This window comes from Trachypithecus francoisi, unplaced genomic scaffold (genome assembly GCF_009764315.1).
Source record: "Trachypithecus francoisi isolate TF-2019V2 unplaced genomic scaffold, Tfra_2.0 Contig01603, whole genome shotgun sequence".
NCBI classification, from domain to species: domain Eukaryota; kingdom Metazoa; phylum Chordata; class Mammalia; order Primates; family Cercopithecidae; genus Trachypithecus; species Trachypithecus francoisi.
The window spans coordinates 2,636,047-2,659,569 of record NW_022681445.1 but is presented as its reverse complement, the minus strand read 5'-3'; the positions used below and the strand labels follow the sequence as shown (position 1 = coordinate 2,659,569).

General features: G+C 40.5%; 1 protein-coding gene across 2 annotated transcripts in view; it reads right to left on the bottom strand.

Annotated features, from left to right (window-relative positions):
* Positions 1-749: 749 nt before the first annotated feature.
* The window catches only part of PDK3 (pyruvate dehydrogenase kinase 3), a 76,389-nt gene continuing 53,615 nt past the window's right edge, over positions 750-23,523 (bottom strand). Inside the window, exons 6-12 of one of the 2 annotated variants that reach the window (XM_033195593.1) lie at positions 22,093-22,170; positions 17,086-17,162; positions 15,683-15,784; positions 15,173-15,283; positions 11,624-11,737; positions 8,665-8,804; positions 750-2,446 (exon numbers count right to left, since the gene is read on the bottom strand). In XM_033195593.1, coding sequence (XP_033051484.1) covers positions 2,416-2,446; positions 8,665-8,804; positions 11,624-11,737; positions 15,173-15,283; positions 15,683-15,784; positions 17,086-17,162; positions 22,093-22,170 — 653 coding nt within the window. In that variant the 3' untranslated portion in view covers positions 750-2,415. Of the gene's footprint in view, positions 2,447-4,997; positions 5,023-8,664; positions 8,805-11,623; positions 11,738-15,172; positions 15,284-15,682; positions 15,785-17,085; positions 17,163-22,092; positions 22,171-23,523 lie in introns of those variants that run through there. The other variant, XM_033195602.1, reaches the window with a different exon arrangement.

Sequence of the window (23,523 nt, the reverse complement as noted above, 5' to 3'; positions counted from 1 at the left end):
GAAGAAAACAAAGACAGGAGAAGCAAGGTTGTACTGGGGTCAGATGGATGTGAGGAAGCCAAAAAGCGTGCTAGTAAAGAACTACCGATTAAGTTATGAAGACACTGAAATCAATCTTTACTTTTGAAAAACACTTTAAAGGGAAGAACGTGATGAGATTTTCTACACCATATTTTCCATATGCGGCCCCTTACATGGTACTGCTTGTGAGGATGTGGTAATCGATGGGCCTTCCTCAAACAAGAGAAATGCTGTCAGAGCCAGGCAGTAGGCAGCACACCCTAAACTGCTGCTTCCTCTCTCCTACAGTGTATCACACTTGAAAGCATAAAGGAGTATCATTGGAAATTGAGGCCAAGGAAGATATTACCTCAAGTTTATAAGGAAGCTAGGGTCGGCTGGACGTGGTGGCTCGCACCTGTAATCCCAGCACTATGGGAGGCTGAGGGGGGGCGGGTCACTTGAGGTCAGGAGTTCGAGACCAGTCTGGCCAACATGGTGAAACCCCGTCTCTACAAAAAAATACAAAAACTAGCTGGGCGTGGTGGTGCACACCTATAATCCCAGCTATTTGGGAGGCTGAGGCACAAGAATTGCTTGAACCTGGGAGGCGGAGGTTGTAGTAAGCCGAGATGGTGCCACTGCACTCCAGCCTAGGGGACAGAGTGAAACTGTGTCTCAAAAAAAAAGGATGCTAGGGTCTTTGCATGTAAAGGACCATTTTTTGGTTGCCTTTTTTTTTTTTTTTAAACATCTTTTATGCCACACAAAAATAATCATATGGAACAGTCCCATTCCCAAGACACTGACTCGGTCCTCAGACCTATGGGCTTCCTATGGCCCACCTCTCACCAGCCTCTCGGAAGTACATCAGTATTTCTTTTACCTGATTGATTATATATGAGTTCTCTGATGAGATCCTTCTAAGGATGGAAGAGATGAGCTCTTTCTAAAGATGAATGGAACTACCCTGAGCTCAGGTAATATAATGAAATAAAAGAAAACAAGATCCAGTGGAATGAAGAGAAATAGGAATGCAATCAAGCCACATGCAGCTGGTCAAAGCACACCTCGTCTTGGGGAGCAATCCCCCACGGTGTTGGGAGTGGGGCTAATTGCACTGGTACTATCATATGACTAAAGCAGGATGAATGGTTTACAAGTCAGAACTTCTACATCAGTGGACTCAACACTTACAAATTGGACTGAAACATTTATACGGACATTAAAACAGGGCAGAAGTCAAAACAGATGATATATATGGAAAATATCATGAAGAGAAGCACATCCTGTGGAGCTATATATAGGATGCTGGTATCAATCGGATTCTTCGGTCACTTCTATTCCTAAGGGTAAATATAACATCCTTCCTCTTTCCTTATCCCAAATCGTCTGCTAATTCCCACTTCCAACTTTTAGCAAAAAGGATTGTGAAAATCAGACTGAGCTGACAATTCTAAAACTAAGATGAATGAAAATGAAAATTATCAAGACCTGGAGCATTTTTCAAAAATAAACTAGAGAGGCCTTTTCCCTCCAATAGTCTATTTTACAGCTAGTAAAGTGCATCACACAGAAACTTCCAATTCCTTAGAAGACTACAAAGGAATAAAATATGACACAGGTACTGTATTAGATGGATAAAAGTTTGACAGAAGAATAAAAACTCCACTTCACACTCTGTACAAATTTGGTATTGACCAGGAGGCAGTTTTTCACTTAAGATCTTTGAAACCAAGCAGTTGGGTGAAAAATTCTAAGATAACATTTGGAATGCTTTAATCAACAGAAATATACAAATGAATTTTAAAATAAAATGAAGGCATCAGTGAAGAAGATCTAACATGAAAGTCGCCACAACCTCACAATGAGAATCCGATCAGATGGAAGAAGGCAAAAGCCTAAATCATAGAGTGGCGGAGGGAGGCATGGGACAGACGGAGGGCTCTGGGACTAAGGCGTGGCCAGCTGATGTCTTCCGCTTCCAGGGTCCCGGGGCCCTAGGTGGAGGTTTGGGACAAATATGATATTTGGTCACAAGGAGCAACAGTACGATCTGCTGTATCTGGAATGGGAAAGGCGCACAGAATCCTGGAAGGACTGAAGACATCAGATGCTATGAAAACAAGATGGAGAGTACGAGGGCACAAGAGCTGTAAGGAGGCTCGGTGCTCTTCGGTGACAGGCATCAATCACACCACAACAAGATGTCATAAGTTACTACTTTAGTGGAAGATCTGAGTAGCTACAGGAAAAGCTCCTTGGGAAAGTCCAGGTGGTACAGAGAAAATACACATTCAAGCACTAGGAATAACTATGATGCCACGCTCAGAGCAGGTGGGAGAAAGCAGTTCTCTCTGGTTGACTTGCAGAAGGCAATCTTTCTTCACAGAGAGGACCAGAGCATTCAGTCCTCTAGAAAGTTCTATTAGTCTTGATCTTGTCCCTACAAAGAAAACAATGAGAATATCCATAGTGAGTTTGTGAGTACAACCTCCTCCGTTTTGACCAGGACTTAGAGCATTTCATTATAGTGATAATTCAAAAACCCTTGCTGTATCTCAGAATTATTTTCTACAAGTACTACAGAAATAGAATGACCATTTAATTACTTACATATACTTTAAAACGGTTCTTTACTGTCAGTGAAAACTCTGGTTAGATATAGAGTGACTGCTAAAAAGTATGAGGTTTCTTTTTGGGGTGATGAAAATATGCTAAAGTTAGATAGTGGGAAGGGCTGCACAACTCTGTGAATATACTAAAAAATATGGAATTGTATACTTTTATTTATTTATTTATTATTGAGACCGAGTCTCGCTCTGTCGCCCAGGCTGGAGTGCAGTGACGAGATCTTGGCTCACGGCCACCTCTGCCTCCTGGGTTCAAGCAATTCTCGTGCCTCAGCCTCCCAAGCAGCTGGGATTACAGGCACCGGCCACCGCTGCCCGGCTAAGTTTTGTATTTTTAATAGAGATGGGGTTTTGCCATGTTGTCCAGGCTGGTCTTGAACTTCTGACCTCAAGTGATCCACCCACCATGGCCTCCCAAAGTGCTGGGATTACAGGCGTGAGCCACTGTGCCTGGCCGGAATTATATATATGTAAAGGGTGATATTTATGTTGTGTGAATTAATCTCAATAAAACTCTTACTTAGAAACTGTTTTGAAAATAAATTTTCTTAGAATCTCTCATGTATAAATACCTAGTGAATTACCATACTTACTAAATTCTTTCCCCAAATCTCTACTGATTATTTGTACAGTTTAACAATTTTAATTGTCAGGCTAAGCATTTTAAAATTTTAAGAATTGCTTTCTGCTTAATTTGTTCATCTAATAACATATTAGAAGTTATGACTAATACTTAATTAGCATACAACCTGAACTACTTAGTTTTAAAATTGCCTTTAAAATAATATTCAATTAAAGCCACCTTTTTACAACCAAACATTTTCTAAAGATGGCTTCTGCACTACTCAAATTACTCCACATATCAGAGCAATAGTTTGAACCGTTTGAATCAACTGGTCACAGTGATGCTCAACATTCTATTTGACTTACATACAGACTGAAAATGGAATCAACAGAAATTGGTACGATCCAGGTATTTCAAGCTGATTTAGCTTAAACATGGCTGGGAATAGTGAGAGTATGTATGTTTGTGTCCACAAACCAAACTTCTCTAAACTTCATCATTTGAGATGAGTGGCCAGTCCAGCAATATTGTATAGCAGTCCACCATGACACTTCCATAGAAAAAAATAAACATCCATGTGGATATCATTTATAACACTTGTCAGAGAAGACCAATGCTACTAAATGGTACAATATTGCAAAGCTATATAAACCGTATTTGTATACAAATATCTTTGTTGCATTATGCTAAAGTTGTTAAAAAATCAAGGTTTTCAGAGTAATAAGAAATATATACAATTAAAATATATTGGGGAGAAACATTACAATGTTAAAATAGAATAAAATATCAATATGAACTTATGATTTAAAATATATTTTAAATATAGCTATATTTTATAGCTCTGTCCAGGAAAAAGGCCTAGAAAAGGTGTAACAAGCATTCTCAATTCTCAGATTAGCATCTCTAATACTGATTAAAAAGAAACAGGGCTGGGTGCCGTGGCTTATGCCTGTAATCCCAGCACTTTGGGAGGCTGAGGCAGGCAGATCACCCGAGGCCAGGAGTTCGAGACCAGCCTGGCCAACATGGCGAAACCCCATCTCTACTAAAAATACAAAAAAAAAGAGTAGCCAGGTGTGGTGGCTCATGCCTGTAGTCCCAGCTACTTGGGAGGCTGAGACACAAGAATCGCTTGAACCCAGGAGGCGGAGGCTGCAGTGAGCTGAGATTGAGCCACCGCACTCCAACCTGGGTGACAGAGTGTGACTCTGTCTCAAAAAAAAAAAAAAAAAAAAAAAAACAAGACTCCTTGGGGGAGAACAGTTGATTCCAGGACACGGGCACAGAAGGTATAAGATGAACCTAGGATATCATCTTGGGCAAGAAACGCTTTCAAGGCAATAGAACACAAAGGATCCAGCTGGAAATAGCTCTCATTGGCCAAAGGTATGTCAATTCAAGCATCAAAAAGGAAAAGGACTGTTACATACAATAACATGGATGAATCTCACATAAAGCCAGACACAAAAGGGTATAGACTATGTGTTCCTTTTAAGTTCAAGAAGAGAACCTATGGTGACAGAGTTAGAAAAGTAATTATATGGTGGAGGAGGGAGGGAGAAGTGTCAGACTAGAAAGGAGTCTTTGGGGGTAGAGGAAATATAGATGTAAAAAAAAAAGCTGTAAACTTAAGATGTGTGCACTTTACTATTACTACATGTTATGCTTCAATAAAACAAGTGCCAATTAAAACATATCAAAGTAAAAAAATCTATAATAATACTAAAAAACACAAAGCCATAAACTCATTCGTTACCATTTAAGGTGGCTTTTAACATATTTCTTACCTGGAAAATTGGTAACTTGAAGGGAATTTAATTGTCCCTTTAAATGTAAAAGGAAGGAGTTAAACACTTATCAGAGGAACTGTACTTCAAAATACCTAAATGGCCTTATTTAATGAGGAACAGCTTTACTTTATAGGAGAATAATTGACAAAGGAATCATTTTTTTAAACATCCTTTTATAAACCCAAATAAAATTACTGTGTTAATTTTAACACAGGTCGAAATGATCAATTGGGGTGAACAGCTGATGGGAAAGTATACATTTGTATAGTGCCACAATAACACCACACAGATTATTTTCTAGTGAAAAGGGGAAAAATAACTATAACTCAGAAGGATCAGACAGCCATCACCTAAACTATGCTCAATCATAACATCACTAATGGTGGGTCAATGAGATGTCATGGGTCTCATAGTGTAATTCTGCAACAGTGCTTATGGATATTCTAGCAAAAAATGTTCCATTAGCTCTTTCTTTCTTTCCTTCCCTCTTTTTCTTTCTCTTTCTTTCTTTCTTTCTTTCTTTCTTTCTTTTTTTCTTTCTTTCTTTTTTTTTTTTTTTTTTTTTTTGAGGCGGAGTCTCGCTCTGTTGCCCGGACTGGAGTGGAGTGGCCGGATCTCAGCTCACTGCAAGCTCCGCCTCCCGGGTTTACGCCATTCTCCTGTCTCAGCCTCCCGAGTAGCTGGGACTACAGGCGCCCGCCATCTCGCCCGGCTAGTTTTTGTATTTTTTTAGTAGAGACGGGGTTTCACCGTGTTAGCCAGGATGGTCTCGATCTCCTGACCTCGTGATCCGCCCGTCTCGGCCTCCAAAGTGCTGGGATGACAGGCTTGAGCCACCGCGCCCAGCCTCTTCTTTATTTTTTTGACAGAGTCTCACTCTGTCGCCCAGGCTGGGGTGCAGTGGCACATTCTCAGCTCACTGCAACCTCTGCCTCCTGGCTTCAAGTGATTCTCATTCCTCAATCACCTGAGTGGCTGGGATTACAGGCGTGCACCACCACTCCTGGCTAATTTTTGTATTTTTAGTAGAGACAGGGTTTCCCCATGTTGTCCAGGCTGGTCTCGAACTCCTGACCTCAAGTGATCTGCCCACCTCGGCCCCCCAAAGTGCTGGGATTATAGGCATGAGCCACCGCACCCAGCCGCCATTAGCTTGTAATGAACTCCCAATTTATAGAAAATACAGGGAATGGGGAATAAGCTAAATGACATTTCAAAGAATAAATTAAACAAATCAAGGTAGGATACTTTTTCAGGACAACTGGCATGGTCTCTGAACAACGAAATGCAACCTAAGTATCCATCAACAGATGAATGGATAAAGAAAATGTGATGTGTATGTGTGTGTATATATATATATGTGTGTGTGTGTGTATATATATATACACATATATACACAGACACACATACAATGGAGTACTATTCAGCCATAAAAAAGAATGAAATCCAGTCATTCGCAACAACATGGATAGAACTAGAAGTCATTACGCTAAGTAAAATGAGCCAGGCGCAAAAACATAAACTTCACATGTTCTCACTTATTTGTGGAATCTAAAATTCAAAGTAATTGAAGTCATGGACACAGTGAGTAGAAGAATGGTTACCAGAGGCTGGGAAGGGTAGTGGGAGGGTTGAGGAGAAGTGGGGATGGTCAATGGGTACAAAAAAATAGAAAGAATGAAAAAGACCTACTATTTGATAGCACAATAGGGTGACTACAGTCAACAATAACTTAATTGTATATTTTGAAATAACTTAGAGAATGTAATTGGATTGCTTGTAACTCAAAGGATAAATGCTTGAGGGGATGGATGCCCCATTCTCCGTGACATGCTTATTTCACGTTGCATGCCTGTATCACAACATCTCACGTACCCCAGAAATATACACCTACTATGTACCCACAAAACTTTTTTTTAATTAAAAGACAACAACAACAACTTGAGACTACCCAGATGTGTTATGTGGTCCTGGAATAGATCTCGGTTTAGACAAATCAGGTGAATGATTATTGACATGGAAAGATGGGATGGTTAAATGAAACAAAAGCAGGTTGTAAAACAGTATGAATAGTGTAATCTCATTTGCCAAAAAATACATATATACACAATGGCAAAATGTCTGGAAGAACATACAGAAGCTATAGCAGTGGCAATCTCTGGGTTTGGGAACACAGAGGTCTCTCTTTTCTTTTTGGCTTACTTATGTCTTCTATTTTTTCTTTTCTTTTCTTTCTTTTTTTTTTTTTTTTTGAGATGGAGTCTAGCTCTATTACCCAGGCTGGAGTGCAATGGTACTATCTTGGCTCACTGCAACCTCCGTCTCCTGGGTTCAAGCAATTCTCCTGCTTCAGCCTCCCAAGTCGCTGGAATTACAGGCACGTGCCACCACACCCGGCTAATTTTTGTATTTTTAGTAGAGACCGAGTTTCCCCATATTGGCCAGGCTGGTCTTGAACTCCTGACTTCAAGTGATCCATCCAACTCGGCCTCTCAAAGTGCTGGGATTACTGGCATGAGCCACTGCACCCAGACAACGTTTTCTTATTTTTTTATAATGCACAAATACTGCTTTTTTGTTAATACAGGATTATTTTAAGTTAAATGAAGCAGAACCCTACTGTTGCTAGTAGAGTTGAAGCTTAAGGGTAGGTAGTCAGAAGAAAACTACAGATTATTTTCCTTATTACCATAAAACAGTGAAACTTCTTCTGTGATTGATAACTTTTCCTTTATAATGTTTAAATTTTTTATTGTGATAAGCTACACATAACATAGAACTTACCATCTTTTTCTTGTTTGAGACACGGTCTTGTTCTGTCCCCCAGGCAGGTGTGCAGTGGTGCAAATCATAGCTCACTACAGCCTGGAAGTCCTGGGCTCAAGTGATCCTCCCGCTTCAGCCTCCTGAGTAGCTAGGACTACAGACACACACCACCACACCTGGCTAATTTTACCTTTTTAAATTTTTTGCTGAGACGGGGGTCTCACTATGTTGCCTAGGCTGGTCTAGAACTCCTGGCTTCAAGAGATCATCCAGCCTCAGCCTCCCAAAGTGTTGGGATTACAGGCGTGAGCCACCACACCCAGCCCAGAACTTACCATCTTAACCATTGGTACATGTACAGTTCAGTGGCACTGAGTACATTCACGCTGTTGTGCAAGCATCACCACCATCCATCTCCAGAAGTTTTTCATCTTTCCACCTGAAACTCTGTACCCATGAAACAATGACTCCCCATTCCCTCTTCCTCGCTAGCCCCTGGCAACCTCCCTTCAACTTTGTGTCTCTGCATTTGACTACTCTAGGTACCCCACATAAGTGGAATTTGTCCTTTTATGTCTGGCTTATTTCACTTAGCATAATGACTTCAAGATTCACCCATGTTGTAGCACATATCAGAATGTCCTTCCTTTTTAAGGCCGAATATTATTCCATTGCATGAACTGATCACCTTTTATCTTGATTGATCATTTTAACTTATTTTTCATTTTCAACCTATAACGTTTATGATGACAAACTGCAAATTTAATTGCTTTTTAAATAAAATTCATGGCAGGCCAAATCCCTGCTCGCTGTTGTGAATACCTCTACAGTGCAAGAGTTCCTGGAACAGTGAGTGGGACCCTTTACTCAGACAAATCAGATACTTATGGAAATCAAAGTGGTACATTACTGTTTCGCTTTGTATTTTGAAGCATCCCTGGGTTCACTGCTGGGATTGCTCCAATCGTCGGCTTCAGGCGTGGTCTTGTAATGGCGCCATGCGGACTTATTAAAAACTGGAAGTCTCTCAAATGACTCACTTGAAAGAGCCTATTGGAGAAACAAAAATATACACCAAAGGTCCACAGTGTCATTTTTCTCAAGTGAAATAGTAACCAAATTTTATTATGTAAAACATCAGAAACCTTAATACATATTTTCAAAATGATACTAAAAATACACCTTAGTAGTTTACTTAGACTGGCCAGGAAAACATTAAAGCTTTTTTAAAGGAATGAAAACATTTGCTCATTCAAAATCAGAACTGAAATACACAAGACCAGAACAAAACATATTTTAATTCAGCTCATACTGCTTTGATCAACTGTTTTTACTATACCTGGTGATTGGTCTCACAAAGGGCCCAGGAAGAAATAAAGTCTCATGCATCCCAGGTTTATAAACACATGCCATCAAGTGATATTAAATATCACATTACTTAGAGGCATGGGCATCTAAGATAAATACTCCCAATAACTGGTTAAATTCTGGTGTCACATACACAGGTTAAGTATCCCTTTGAAATGCCTGGGAACAGGCCGGACACAGTGGCTCACACCTGTAATCCCAGCACTTTGGGAGGCTGAGGTGGGCGGATCACCTGAGGTCAGGAGTTAGAAACCAGCCTGGCCAACATGGTGAAACCCTGTCTCTACTAAAAATACAAAAAAATTAGCCGGGTGTGGTGGCGTGCACCTGTAATTCCAGCTACTCAGGAGGCTGAGGCAGAAGCATAGCTTGAACCCAGGAGGCAGAGGTTGCAGTGAGCCGAGATGGCGGTACTGCACTCCAGCCTGGGTGACAGAGCGAGACTCCATCAAGAAAAGAGAAGAGAAGAGAAGAAAAGAGAAGAGAGAGAAAAGAAAAGAGAGAAAAGAGAAAAGAGAAGAAAAGGGAAGAAAAGAAGGAAGGAAGAAAGAAAGAAATGCTTGGGACCAGAAGTAGTTCTGATTTTTTCCGATTTTGGAATATTTGCATTGTGCTTACCTGTTAAGCATCCCTAATCTGAAAATCTGAAATCCGGAGTGCTCCAATAAGCATTTCCTTTAAGCTTGACCTTTGAGCAAGCATCACATTGGCGCTCAAAAAGTTCCAGATTTTTTTTTTTTTTTTTGAGACGGAGTCTCGCTCAGTAGCCCAGGCTGGAGTGCAGTGGCGCAATCTCGGCTCACTGCAAGCTCCACCTCCTGGGTTCACGCCATTCTCCTGCCTCAGCCTCCTGAGTAGCTGGGACTACAGGCGCCTGCCGCCACGCCCAGCTAATTTTTTTGTATTTTTAGTAGAGACGGGGTTTCACCGTGTTAGCCAGGATGGTGTCGATCTCCTGACCTCGTGATCTGCCCACCTCGGCCTCCCAAAGTGCTGGGATTACAGGCGTGAGCCACCGCGCCCGGCCAGTTCCAGATTTTCAAGCATTTTGGATGGCAGATTCTTGGGTTAGGGATGCTTGACCCGCAGTAGTATGTTATGCCACCATTTAAAAGAATGAGCCAGTTCTACATAAACTGTTCTGGAAAGATCTCCAAGACAGATTGGAAAGTAAAAAAAATAAGAAGGTGCTGAAATTTCATTTATGTGGGAAAAATTCTATTTTTCCCATATTTATAAATGTAGAATCAACTCTAGGAGGAACTGTAAGACGCTAAGACCTGTGGTGATCTCCGCTGAAGAGAACTGGTGGTTTAGGGCCAGTGGGAGGAGAGACTAATTTTTCCTTTTGCAGCTTTTAAATTTTTATTATGTGTCTATATTACCTATTCAAAAAAAAGTTACAAATATTCTAGAGTTTAGAAATAAAAGTCCAATTACCACCAATGAATAAGAAACACAGTGTTACAGAGAAGTTTGTTATTAAATGAACCTTTTATCTAACCATATTATCATTACTGAATTCTTGTAATTTGGGGAAAGCCAGTGAGTTTTTAAAACAAAAGACCAAAATACTTCAGTTTATGAAAATCTACCTCCTTTTAGATCAGATCTTTCAATAGGCATGCAGTTTTTAAGTCACAATTTAAAATTACGGTTTTACATCATTCTTAGCAAACTATCACAAGAAGAGAAAACCAAACACCGCATGTTCTCACTCATAGGTGGGAACTGAACAATGAGATCACTTGGACTCGGGAAGGGGAACATCACACACCGGGGCCTATCATGGGGGGGGCGGGGGGAGAGATTGCATTGGGAGTTATACCTGATATAAATGATGAATTGATGGGTGCTGACGAGTTGATGGGTGCAGCACACCAACATGGCACAAGTATACATATGTAACAAACCTACATGTTATGCACATGTACCCTAGAACTTAAAGTATAATAAAAAAAAAAAATTACGGTTTTAAAAATCAGCATTTTAATTTTTTTTTTCTCTTTTGAGACGGAGTCTCATTCTATCGCCCAGACTAGAGTACAGCGGCACCATCTTAGCTCACTGCAACCTCTGCCTCCCGGGTTCAAGTGACTCTCCTGCCTCAGCCTCCTGAGTAGCTGGGACTACAGGCATGCACCACCACACCAGCTAATTTTTTGTATTTTTAGTAGACATGGGATTTCACCATGTTGGTCAGGCTGGTCTCGAACTACTGACCTCAGGTGATCCGCCCACCTCAGCCTCCCAAAGTGCTGGGATTACAGGCATGTGCCACCGTGCCTGGCCAAAATCAGGATTTTAATTTCTATACCTCCACGTTTCATATTTTGTTATACCTGAGCATAGAATCAAGGGTGAGGCACAACATGGTTTTCATGGGTAAGTGAAGTAAATCCGAGATGAATCTAAGAGACGATCGCTATTCTCAATCAGCGATTAGAACTTAAAGCTTTAAAAAGCAAAGATGCCTCATACTAACAAATAAAATGCAGTACCTTCAAATAAATGACAGCATCAGTACCCACTCCTTCCATGGAATACAGTTTCAGATCTCCTTGAAAATATCTAGCATACAGACGGGAAATTGGCAAACCATAACCAAATCCAGCCTATTGAGAAAAGAAAATTAATACAGTGAGACAGGCACAAATGCTAACATATTTTATATGATGACCATTCAGAGAAGGTTAAAATAAATTCTTGATTCAGATTTAAATCAAAGAAATTACTGACTCAACCTTTACAATGATGTATATCCTCTTCTATGGCAAACAACTTCTTTATTTTCACCCTGCAAAAACATGTCTTATATGTTTGGATAATAATAAAAATATTCTAATTTTTGACTAATACTTTTTTAGCATTTAAAAGCAAAGTTTTATCATTTTTAAAAAGCACATTCCAAGGCTGGGCACAGTGGCTCACACCTGTAATCCCAGCACTTTGGGAGGCTGAGGCAGGTGGATCACTTGAGGTCAGGAATTCGTGACCAGCCTGGCCAACATGGCGAAACCCCGTCTCCACTACAAAAATTAGCTGTGCGAGGTGGTGGGAGACTGTAGTCCCAGCTACTCAGGAGGCTGAGGCAGGAGAATCGCTTGAACCCGGGAGGTGGAGGTTGCAGTGAGCTGAGACGGCGCCACTGCACTCCAGCCTGGGCGACAGAGGTAGACTCCATCTCCACAAAAGAAAAAAAAAAAAAAAAAAAGCACATTCCAAATCAAGGGGAATGTGACCTGATGACAAAACTAAACCACATCATTTCAACGTCCCATGATCAGATTTCCCTGCTCTTGGAGTGAAAATCAATAGCGCAGTGCTAAGTGCAAATCTACCAGTAACAAGACGAGAACACGAAAAGGAAAACAATTTTCTGAGAGGCAACTTCTAAGGTTCCGGGAATGTGAGAATATTTTGGTATATTATAGTTCAGATATTTTTAGAGATTAAAAAAATTTTCAGTACCTACCCTACTATATCTCTATGTCATGGAACTCTGTCAATAACAGGTGTTCAGGGAGAAAAAAAAAGGTCTCGGGTATGGACAAGAACAATACGAACCGAAACTAAATGTAATACCATTTGCGGTGGCAGTGGGGCAGGGTGTGGAAGGAGATATTGTAACACCAAGCTTCCTCACTTCTGGTTAAATCTATGAACAAGGTTAAGGAAGGAGGCTAGGGGACCATGTGCATAGAGTCACATGGGCCTTAGACTCAGATAGACCCAAGTTGAAATCCACTTTCTGTGTGACTCTGAGCAGTTTGCTCAACCTCTTTGAGACCGTTTTTTTCATCTGAATATATGATTAAAAAAACTGACCTCAGAGCTGCTATAAGGATTAAATAATATAACAAGTATCACATCTTGGCACAGTGCTTACCACAGTAAAACTAAATAAATCGAAGCTGGTACTCCAGCTACTGGAAGCAGCAATTTTAAGAAGTTACATGGATTTCTCCCCTTTTCTAACATCTCTCCTTGATACCTTCTCTCAGGATAGCTCCTAACTGAAAGGGCAGAGGGTAAAAGAACATACTCCATTATTTGAGGGCTTTAGGACTTGCTGAATATGGCCAGTAGTGAAGATGAGATATCTATAGTCGTGACTCAGGTAACCACAGCAAAGAAACTAGCTCACTCTAGGAAGAGATGTGAGGAAATCTGCCTTCTATGCTCAAGCAAGGCCCAGATCCTGCCCTCAGGTCCGACACAGAACAGGCGAGAGCTCCGAGGCCAATGCAGATGTGAGTGTAAGCCCAGACTCCCAGAGTGCAGAGGAGGGGTCTGGACCTCGGATTTGCTGAGGTTCAGGAAAGGTTTCCCAGAGGGTCAAAGCATCCGCAGGAGTTCGCTGGGTGGATATTCTCACAACAGAAATGCACGTGTAAAGGCACAGAGGTGTAAAAGTGCAAGTTGCTCAATGAGGAAATTATGTTTTCTAGTAGTACATATCCATGTGCCCACTTTAAAGCTGAGGAGAGTTTCTTTTTCTGTTTTTTTTTTTGAGGCAGAGTCTCGCTCTGTCGCCCAGGCTGGAGTGCAGTGGCATAATCTTGGCTCACTGCAACCTCCACCTCCCAGGTTCAAGCAATTCTTGTGCCTCAGCCTCCTGAGTAGCTGGGATTACAAGCGTGTGCCACTGCTCCTGACTATTTTCGTGTATTTTTATTAGAGACCGGGTTTCACCATGTTGGCCAGGCTGGTCTCGAACTCCTGACCTCAAGTGATGCACCCGCCTTGGCCTCCCAAAGTGCTAGGATTACAGGCCAGTTTCTTAACTGGGAGAGCCACTAGCGGAAGCATTTCTTCAAAAGGAAAGGCCACATAGTACACTGGAAAGAACACAGACATGGGCAGCACCAGCTCTGCAGTTAATTAGTTCAATGACTTTGGGCAAGGTCATTTCCTCATTTCCTCGTCTATACAATGGGAGTGTGCGTGCGTAATTTTTAAAAGTCTCTTACAAGTCCCCAGTTCCTCCAGATGCTATTTTAAGACCTGGAAGAGACAATCTATATTTCTTTTAAACAACTGGGGAAGGTGCTAGATTTGTTTGTGCTGCCTTTTTTTCCTTTTGATGTGTATTTAAGTGCATGCCAGAGCCTAGTCAAGGCAATGCCTCTCAAACGTGATCTTTCATGAATTTTCTCGAATCCTATATAAATGATTTCCTGTTTCCAACATGCTGAGTTAACAAACTCTGTCTCAAATAAAGGATGCAAAGTGTTTGATTTTATTCATACAAATAAAATATAATCTTATGTGCTTATCAGTCAGGTAGGACTTTAAAATGAAACTTAATTTATACCCTGAACCATTTTGCAGACTGATAGATATGTTGCTGTGTTTAATGACAAAGGGTTCAATTGTTGTTTGTCAATTAGAAACACTCAGCAGGGGAAGCAAGTGTGGCCCTACCAGGATCTAAATGCTACCATGGTAACCAGAGGCTTTTCTCACTGCCTTAATAGGGCTGAAGGTTATTTCCAGAGTGAGACAGAAAGGGCTCTGAAAACGCATACACCACCTATATGTTTCATGCTAATGTTATTTAATATAAAAATTTAGTGTTTTCATAATTTAACATTTTAATTATATAAACAAATTTGACAGTGGAGATTCCAAGGCACTAGATGATTTGCGCCTCTGTGGTATGCACGCCAGAGTGTGCAGGACCAAGCGGCAGCTATGCATTCAGTACTGTCCCTTTGCTCACCCACTGGTAACTTCCACCCCTTCCAAGGGTAGCACAAAGTGGAAAATGGTGCTCCAGTAGCAGTCTTACCAAGATGAGGTACTTTTTCTCTGTATTTGGGAGTGAGGCACTCAGCTCGGAGTGTTTCTTAGAGATAAATCAGAGAGGAAATAGAAGTACAAAGGATTCACAAAGAAAGTAGCCAAGGCAAAAAATTCCCCCTCCTCCAAACCGCAACATTCTAAATCAACTACACTAATGTGACAACCTGGGGAGAGAGGCAGCTCCCTCTGAGCCCCTTCCCGTGTTTATGATCTTTCCTTCAGCAGCAGTTTGAGATGCTTACCAAAGGGGCAGCTCTGGTAGGCTCCAGGCTGGGTCTAGGAGCAGTCGAATACATGTAGTTAAAAAGACGATCTATTTTTCGAAGTGGGACACCACCGCCTAGGTCACTGATCTGCAATGTACAAAATGTTAACAATCAAAACAAGGAAGTTGATCTGTACTTAGTAGGAGGCAATGGGTTCATTAATAAAGTACATAGCAGATTACTCTAAAATGTACAAGGACTTTGAATCCCCCAGTGACATATGGTTCCTTTGTGAACAGTGTAAAGCAAAGGTGGCCGAATGGTACAGTAGGATCCAACAGGCTTGGTGCTGAGGTCTTGTTCGACTCCATGAGTAACAAGGTTCTAACGAAGTTTAAATAAGGTAACTTAAGCCAAGGATCTAGCACAGAACTTACAAATAGGACACTCAATAAATGTCAATTTTCTTCCCTGTGATTTTTCAATGTCTAGATACTATTAAATCACAACTGATAATTAAAGTATACATGCACATAAAACAGTTACCTTAATGGATAAGTCTTCTTTACCCAAAGTAACGAGGGTTTTAACAGCGGGGTAGCCCTCTTTTCTGTCTTCATAGAGTTCAACTGTCGCTCTCATTGAGTTCTAAAATAATAAGATCTTTTTGTTAATCATACTGCCGAATCACAAACCACAATTTTTAAAGAGAAAGAAGTGCAAGATGACTTATACCCAACAACCCTTTTTGGGGGCAAATATTAGTTGGATTTTTATGGCACTTTTCCCTCTAAAGAGCTTAGCTAAACGTGCTCAAATCAAGGAAAAAATTCCTGACACTTTGTTTTTCACCTAGTTTTAGCCTCATCCAACATGCTAAATATTTATTTTTCTCTCGTTCTTCTTCTTCTTCTTCTTTTTTTTTTTTTTTAGCTTACGGTATTTAAATTATTCAACTCAATCCAGAGGAATGTTTTTATCGCATGTAATGAGGCTATGCAGAGGCTGATTTGTACACTTTAAATCCTATTTATCAGTCTGCATTTATAGAGCACCTTTTCTCTAAAGAAGGCAGAAAAACTGAAAGGATGCATGCTTCCCACAAAAATTAATCATTTGGCTGAAAAAAGTAGATGAAATATCGGTTAAAAAGAAATTCTGAAAAAGCCACAGCTGCTGAAGAGAAAGTTCACAATTGAATGCCCATTTCAACCTTAAAGCATTACATCAGTAACACTCTAATTTTTGGAAGCAAATCAGCATAACTGATTTTTCAGGTGTTCAATTTAGTATTTCACGCATTGGAAGAAATGAAATTTTAGCTCAAATGCCTTGTGCCTGTAATACTGCTACTGTAAATGTCATTAGCTACTGATGAACAAAAGCAACAGCTTAAGTTGCAGAGTCTAAAGGATTTGGTGGGCTGGTGGGGGGTGGTTCTTTTGGTCCAGCGCATCTACATCTTTCTCTGCCTCTCTTGGATCTTCTGAATTGATTCAAATATTTTATAAAAGGGTTGCAGGATCTCTCAGGACTGGAACAACCACTAATGTACCAGTGTGGTTAATTTTCAGAAGCATAAATATGTATAAACATGCTTCTATTTTGATCTGGCTACCACCAATAAAGCCTTTGCCAGGTTCGGAAACCAAAAAGCATCTCTAATCTCATAACTAAAGAAAAAAACTGTATGGATTTTACATAAAATCACTAAAGTGCAATTAAGCTTCAAAATCAATATGTACTAATATTCACGAAAACTATACTGTACACAGCAATTTTTCATCTCACAGTGTACAAATTATAAAACCCACAGGATATCAGAAATAGAATTTTTAAAATGGTTATGCAAAACCTTTTTCTTATGCTAATCTAATGAATCCATTATGCTCTGAATCAAAGTAATTTAAAATGAAGACTTCTTTCCATGTTTTTAAAATTCCACTTACCTTGAACAACTCAAATAGCATATGAAACAGATGTGAGGGCACATAAACCACCTGAATAGGTTTGTCTGGCGCTTTGGCTGAAAACAGAGACAAAAGCATCAATCAATAAGGACCCAAACTAGGAGAAACTCAAGAATGATGTTTGCACTCTATTTTCCAAGTGTGTAAAACAGAGCTCTATAAAAGGCTAATTTGAGTTTCCACCTCTAAAGGCAGGCCTGAGCAAAAGCACATGCTTTGGAATCAAACAAACCTGTAGTGAAACCCCGTTCCTTCACTTACCAGCTATGTGACCTTGGATAAATCACTCAATCTCTTTGAAACTTTGTGGAGCAGAATTGGAATATTATCACCTATGTCATAACATCCTGAGTATTACAGAAGGCCCACCAGATATCACTTGGTGTTTTTCAAATTGGGGGCTACCTTCTGCCACTGACCCCAGGGGGAATTCCACGGGGAATGTGGAGCAACCGGGAAAATAAAAAAAGGGCTGGTGAACTGGACTAAATGGCAGTGTTCAATTTTGTTAAATTATGACAAACAAGACATCTTATAGCATAGAATGTAAGGTTCACGTAACTTTTTCTCAAGCAGCTAGCAGACAAACCCCTAGAGACCTACGATTTTTTCCCCTTGCACCATGGATCGTCTGAAGAAAATCTGAGAAACACCAAAACCCGGGCCAAGCACTAAGTAGAGTGTGGGATACAGAGTAGATGCTCAAAAATATAGTCCTTCCTCCTCCTCATGACCCCAAATCACTTCAGAGATTGAAACTACATGAACTCTCTCAGGTAGAATGCTGTAATTTCGACCAGCTACTTCCTCTAATAAAGTAATTAACAATAATATAAATCAGAGCTCACATTTGCTTGATTCTTAGCAGTCTACAAAGAGCTTTCACATACATTATTCAATTGGCTCCTCCTGACAACATTTCCTGGCTACTAGCAGGGTGGTGGTGTTTAGCGGCATGGAAACAGGCTTTGGGAAGCCTGTGTGACTTGCCCATGGTCCCAGAAGTGGCACCGAAACCGGACACCTGAACCAAGAGCTTTGGATTCTAAATCCTGAACTCTTCAAAGAGCAATTATTTTTACTTTTATTTATTTATTTTTTGAGACAGAGTCTTGCTCTGTTGCCCAGGCTGGAGTGCAGTGGCGCCATCTCGGCTCACTGCAACCTCCGCCTTCCGGGTTCAAGCGATTATCCTGTCTCAGCCTCCTGAGTGGCTGGGATTACAGGTGTGCGCTGCCACTCCTGGCTAATTTTTGTATTTTTAGTAGAGACAGGGTTTCCCCATGTTGGCCAGGCTGGTCTCGAACTCCTGACCTCAGGTGTTCACCCGCCTTGGCCTCCCAAAGTGCTGGGATTGCAGGCGTGAGCCATTGCGCCTGGCTCCTTTATTGTCATTTTAATGGGGCTCGAGGAACAAGCTGGGTGCTCAGTTTATCTTGTACCAAATGGCATGATTAGTTACATAAACAGCCTTATGAATTCAACCTTTTTACCCCAAATCTCAAGAAAAGGCAAACGCCTTTTATACAGTGGGATTTTGTTGTTTTGTTTTGCTTTGCTTTTTCAGTTTAAACAACATTCTCTAGGAGCCATCTATAGGCTTGCTCAATTACTTGCATTTTCTTTGGGAACATTATAGTTTAGATTTCTTTACTTCCTTTTAAAACCATGTTAGATGTTTTTGTCCATGACTCTTTCCTAGTTCTGAGTCTCGAGGCTGGCTGTTAAGTAGTAGATGCTTAATAGATGTTTGCTGACTTATAAATAAGTAGAATATGAATTTTCCATCTAAGGGCACATTTTTAAAAGTCAATTAAAAAAAATGGCCTAGGTTTGTCATATTCAAGACTCCAGAAATAATAAAGTCTCAATTTTGTACAATCATTGCTCCAAATGCCATTAGTTGAAACAGCATTTAAGAAATAGCATTGGATATAAGGAATTTTATTTTCAGACAGTTCTCCTTCCAAAATAAAAAAGCATCCACTTAAGGTGTTCAGGATCAACCTCCAACCTGCATCTCCAACACAGAACTTGTTAAGGCAAAAGCACATTCCTTAATCATGTTCACAGAGAGCTCTAGCATTAATAACTTATACATAAAAATAATCACTACACTACCCAAAGCAACATAAAGCTAGAGGCTACCTAGAAACACCAGCATTCATTTATCTTAGTGATAGGACAAGGGGCTTCAGAACATGATTGAAAGGGGGCTTCTGTAATTCGTGAGACAATGCCAAAAAGAGTCGGAAGGCTCCTCTCCTGGTGGGTGAGCTGCCCAGCATGACAGCCTCAGTGGGGACAGAATGTGCTGACATGGCTGGCACTTGGGAATCAGCAAGAACAGGCCTGCTGCTTTGGCCTTTAGAATGAGGGAGGCTGTCACTCACGCAAAAGAGCAATTTGTTACTACCTGTGGATGTGAGGTCAGCTCCTGCCTAGTCCGTATGAAGAGACAGAGAATATTAAGATGGTTCTCATCAGGAACACTCCAGACAAGCCCACTTGGTCCTGGTACTGTATTGATTCAATGGGGATATGACTCTTCTCAGAGAACTCAAGAGACTTTGAAAGCAGCTTTGACTTCATGCCTTCTAGTCAAATGGAGGGGCCATGTCCTTCAACAGCAGCCTGAACTCCTTTCACAGTTTAATCTCATTATAAGAGAAATACATTTTTAATGTACTTCTGAGGGGGAATTTGGTTTAGCTTTTTTTTTTTTTTTTGAGACAGGGTCTTGCTCTGTCACCCAGGCTGGAATGCAGTCATGTGATCTCGGCTCACTGCAGCCTCTTACCTCCTGGGCTCAAGCGATCCTCCCACTTCAGCCTCCTGTGTAGCTGGGATTACAGACACATGCCACTATGCCCAGCTAATTTTTCTATTTTGTGTAGAGACAGGGTTTTGCTATCTTGCCCAGGCTGGTCTCGAACTCCTGGGCTCAAGAGATTCTCCTGCCTCAGCCTCCCAAAGTGCTGGGATTACAGGTGTGAGCCACCATGCCTGGCCTGGTTTATCTTTAATTGTAAATGCTCACACCCTGCTCAGTCATTCCACATCTAGGAATCCAACCTGCAGAAATACTTTCATATGTTCACAAATTTTTCCACCCTCCCCACCTCTCACACTCTTTCATAGCTCATTATATGGAATATAGGAAAACTGGAAATCCTAAATGTATACCCATAGGAAAATAGTTAAATAAATTATGGTAAGCTACACTATGGATAATCTCTAAATGAGATTAATACTTGCAAAGGTCTTCAAGGTGAAGTGAAAAACATGTTATAAATAGGGTTAAAGCTATACATGCTTTATGCAAAAACCAAAACTCTGTATGGGACTGAGAAAGTAGTGGGGGATTTCCCTTTTCACTCACATTTCTGTATTTGTATTTTGTGATGAGCATGTCTCTTCCATAATTTACAAATAAAAAAATAAAAGGAATATGTAAATAAATATGCAATCATATGATGAACATAAAAAATCATCTGTAACCCCATTACCCAGGGAGCTGCTATTTGTATTTTGGTAGTATAAATCCTTCAAAATATTTTCCAATGAACTTCCACTATTATAAACTTTTATAGCCTGTATTTTTAAAAAACATCTCAATTTTTCCCATACATTATTCGTTTAAAGCATCATTTGAAAGGGTTGCATAGTATTCTAAATTATAGGTGTACCACAATTCAGTTAAACAATGCTCTATTGTGGAAAACTTGGGTTGTTTTCTAACTTTATAAGAAAACTACTGTGATCATCAATCTTGTATATAAATCTGTGCATCTCTATTTTCATATATTTTTGTTTGTTTTTTGAGATGGGGTTTCACTCTCTTGCCCAGGGTGGAGTGCTATGGCACTATCTCAGCTCACTGCAACCTCCGCCTCCCAGGTTCAAGTGATTCTCCTGCCTCAGCCTCCCAAGCAGCTGAGAATACAAGCATGTGCCACCACGCCTGGCTAATTTTTGTATTTTTTGTAGAGATGGGGTTTCGCCATGTCACTTGGGCTGGTCTTAAACTCCTGGACTCAAGAGATCCACCCACTTTGGCCTCCCAAAGTACTGGGATTACAGGCATGAACCACTGTGTCCAGCCTCTATTTTCTTATAATAAATGTTCTGAAGTTTAATTTACTGGACCAAAGAATATGACCATTATTAACTTATTTACTGGGCCAAACAGAAAGAACATTGTTGGCATTTTTTAGAAAGGGTATACCACTTTAAGCTTATACAAGAAATATATGTGCTGGTGAGAAAGTATTTTTGTGGGCACAAATTCAAAGCATTAAAATGTTTTAATCACTGTCATTTTGAAAGACAAAAATGGCATTTCTGGCCGGGTGCAGTGGCTCATGACTGTAATCCCAGCACTTGGGGAGGCCGAGGCGGGTGGATCACCTGAGGTCAGGAGTTCAAGACCGGCCTGGCCAACATGGTGAAACCTCGTCTCTACTAAAAATACAAAAATTAGCCAGGCATGGTGGCAGGCACCTGTAATCCCAGCTACTCAAGGGGCTGAGGCAGGAGAATCACTTGAACCTAGAAGGCAGAGGCTGCAGTGAGCTGAGATCACACCACTGTACTCCAGCCTGGGCAACAGAGTAAGACTCCTCAAAAAAAAAAAAAAAAGGCATTTGTCTGTGTTTGTTTGCACTTCCTTGATTAGTGAAGTTAAACACTTTTCCACATGTTTATTGACTGTTTGCATTTGTTACTTTGAGAACGGCCTATTTATACCTTTGTACATACTCTACCTTGATTACTTCTGTTCCAAGAGTTCTGGGGTCTAACACATTACACATTCCTGTATAAAAACTCCTTACAATAATATATCTGGTTGACCAAAGGCACAGAAAGTTTACAAAATACATAAGAAAATGAAAAAATTTTGGATCTCACTGAAATAAGGCTTAGGTATAAAGAGCTTCTTAGTCAGCTTTTTTGAATGTAAGGTTAAAATTAGTTTTCTTTTACCATTGAATTCTTCAACTTCCAGCTCTGGAGCTACCAGGTAATACTGTTCACACAGCATCTTGGCTGTTTCATATGCATCTACAAGAAAAGGAAAAAGTTTAGCTGCTGCACTAATAACATATAGGCACAAGCATGTATGTGTGTGTGTGTGTACATGCATGTGCATGTATATATCTATAGGTATATAAGATAAACAAACTGTCTAAACAGATGGATGTAGAATTAATCAACTACAACCTTTTATAAAATATCCTTTTGTGGCTTTAACAGAATTACCATGACTAAAACAAAAGTTCTCTTTTCTATTTTTTCCAAGACAGCGTCTCACTCTGTCGCCTAGGCTAGAGTACAGTGGTGTGATCATAGCTCACTGCAGGCTCGAACTACTGGGCTCAAGCAGTCCTCCCACCTCAGCCTCCCAAGTAGCTGGCCTTACAGGCACATGCCACCATGCCCAGCTAATCTCTCTTTTCTTAAAGGATTTTTTGTTTGTTTGTTTTTTGAGACAGAGTCTCACTCTGTCGCCCAGCCTGGAGTGCAGTGGTGCCATATCAACTCACTGCAACCTCCGTCTCCCAGGCTCAAGCGATTCTCCTGCCTCAGCCTCCCGAGTAGCTGGGATTACAGGCGGATGGCACCACGTCCGGCTAATTTTTGTATTTTTAGTAGAGATGAAGTTTCACTATGTTGGCCAGGTTGGTCTCAAACTCCTGACCTCAGGTGATCCACCCACTTTGGCTTCCCAAAAGTGCTGGGATTACAGGCATGAGCCACCGTGCCTGGCTTTCTTTTCTTAAAGTTTTAATGACCATAACAATGGCAACATACTAGAATATTGGCAATTCAGCTAGCTCCATACCAAACACGTATTTGTTTAACTTATAACTATTACCAGAAGATATTTTTCATGAAAATTTAGGAACTCAAGACTATACTTTCCAAGCACCATGCAATCTGACTAAATTGTAGCAAAATAATATTTGTCATGATCTTAAAAATAATAATGCCAACAGTCTTGTGATTTGCCAGAGTTATTTGTAAGTGAAACCTCAGTAAGTATTTGCTGAATGAATGGATTTCCATAAGCCACACAATTTAAATTACTGGAGATGTCACTATCACTTTAAAAGGTCCTTTCAATTAGTTAAAGGTAACAGGCTGGGGCTGATATTTATCAAAGTCTGAGGAGCAACAGTTCACTTTTTAAAGGATAAAATAAAAGACATACGGTAAGAAGATCAGAGCCATTACAGAAATAGCTGGAAGACAGAATTCAGGAGATTCAAAGATGGGGAGCAAATTCAGAAAGCAAAGGTGCATTACAAGACATTGGATACTGCATGTATGCCTTTTCTCTCGAACTATAAACAATCTGAGGTCAGCGTTTGTGTCTTAACACTTGTTTTATAACTTGCATAGAACTTCGTATAG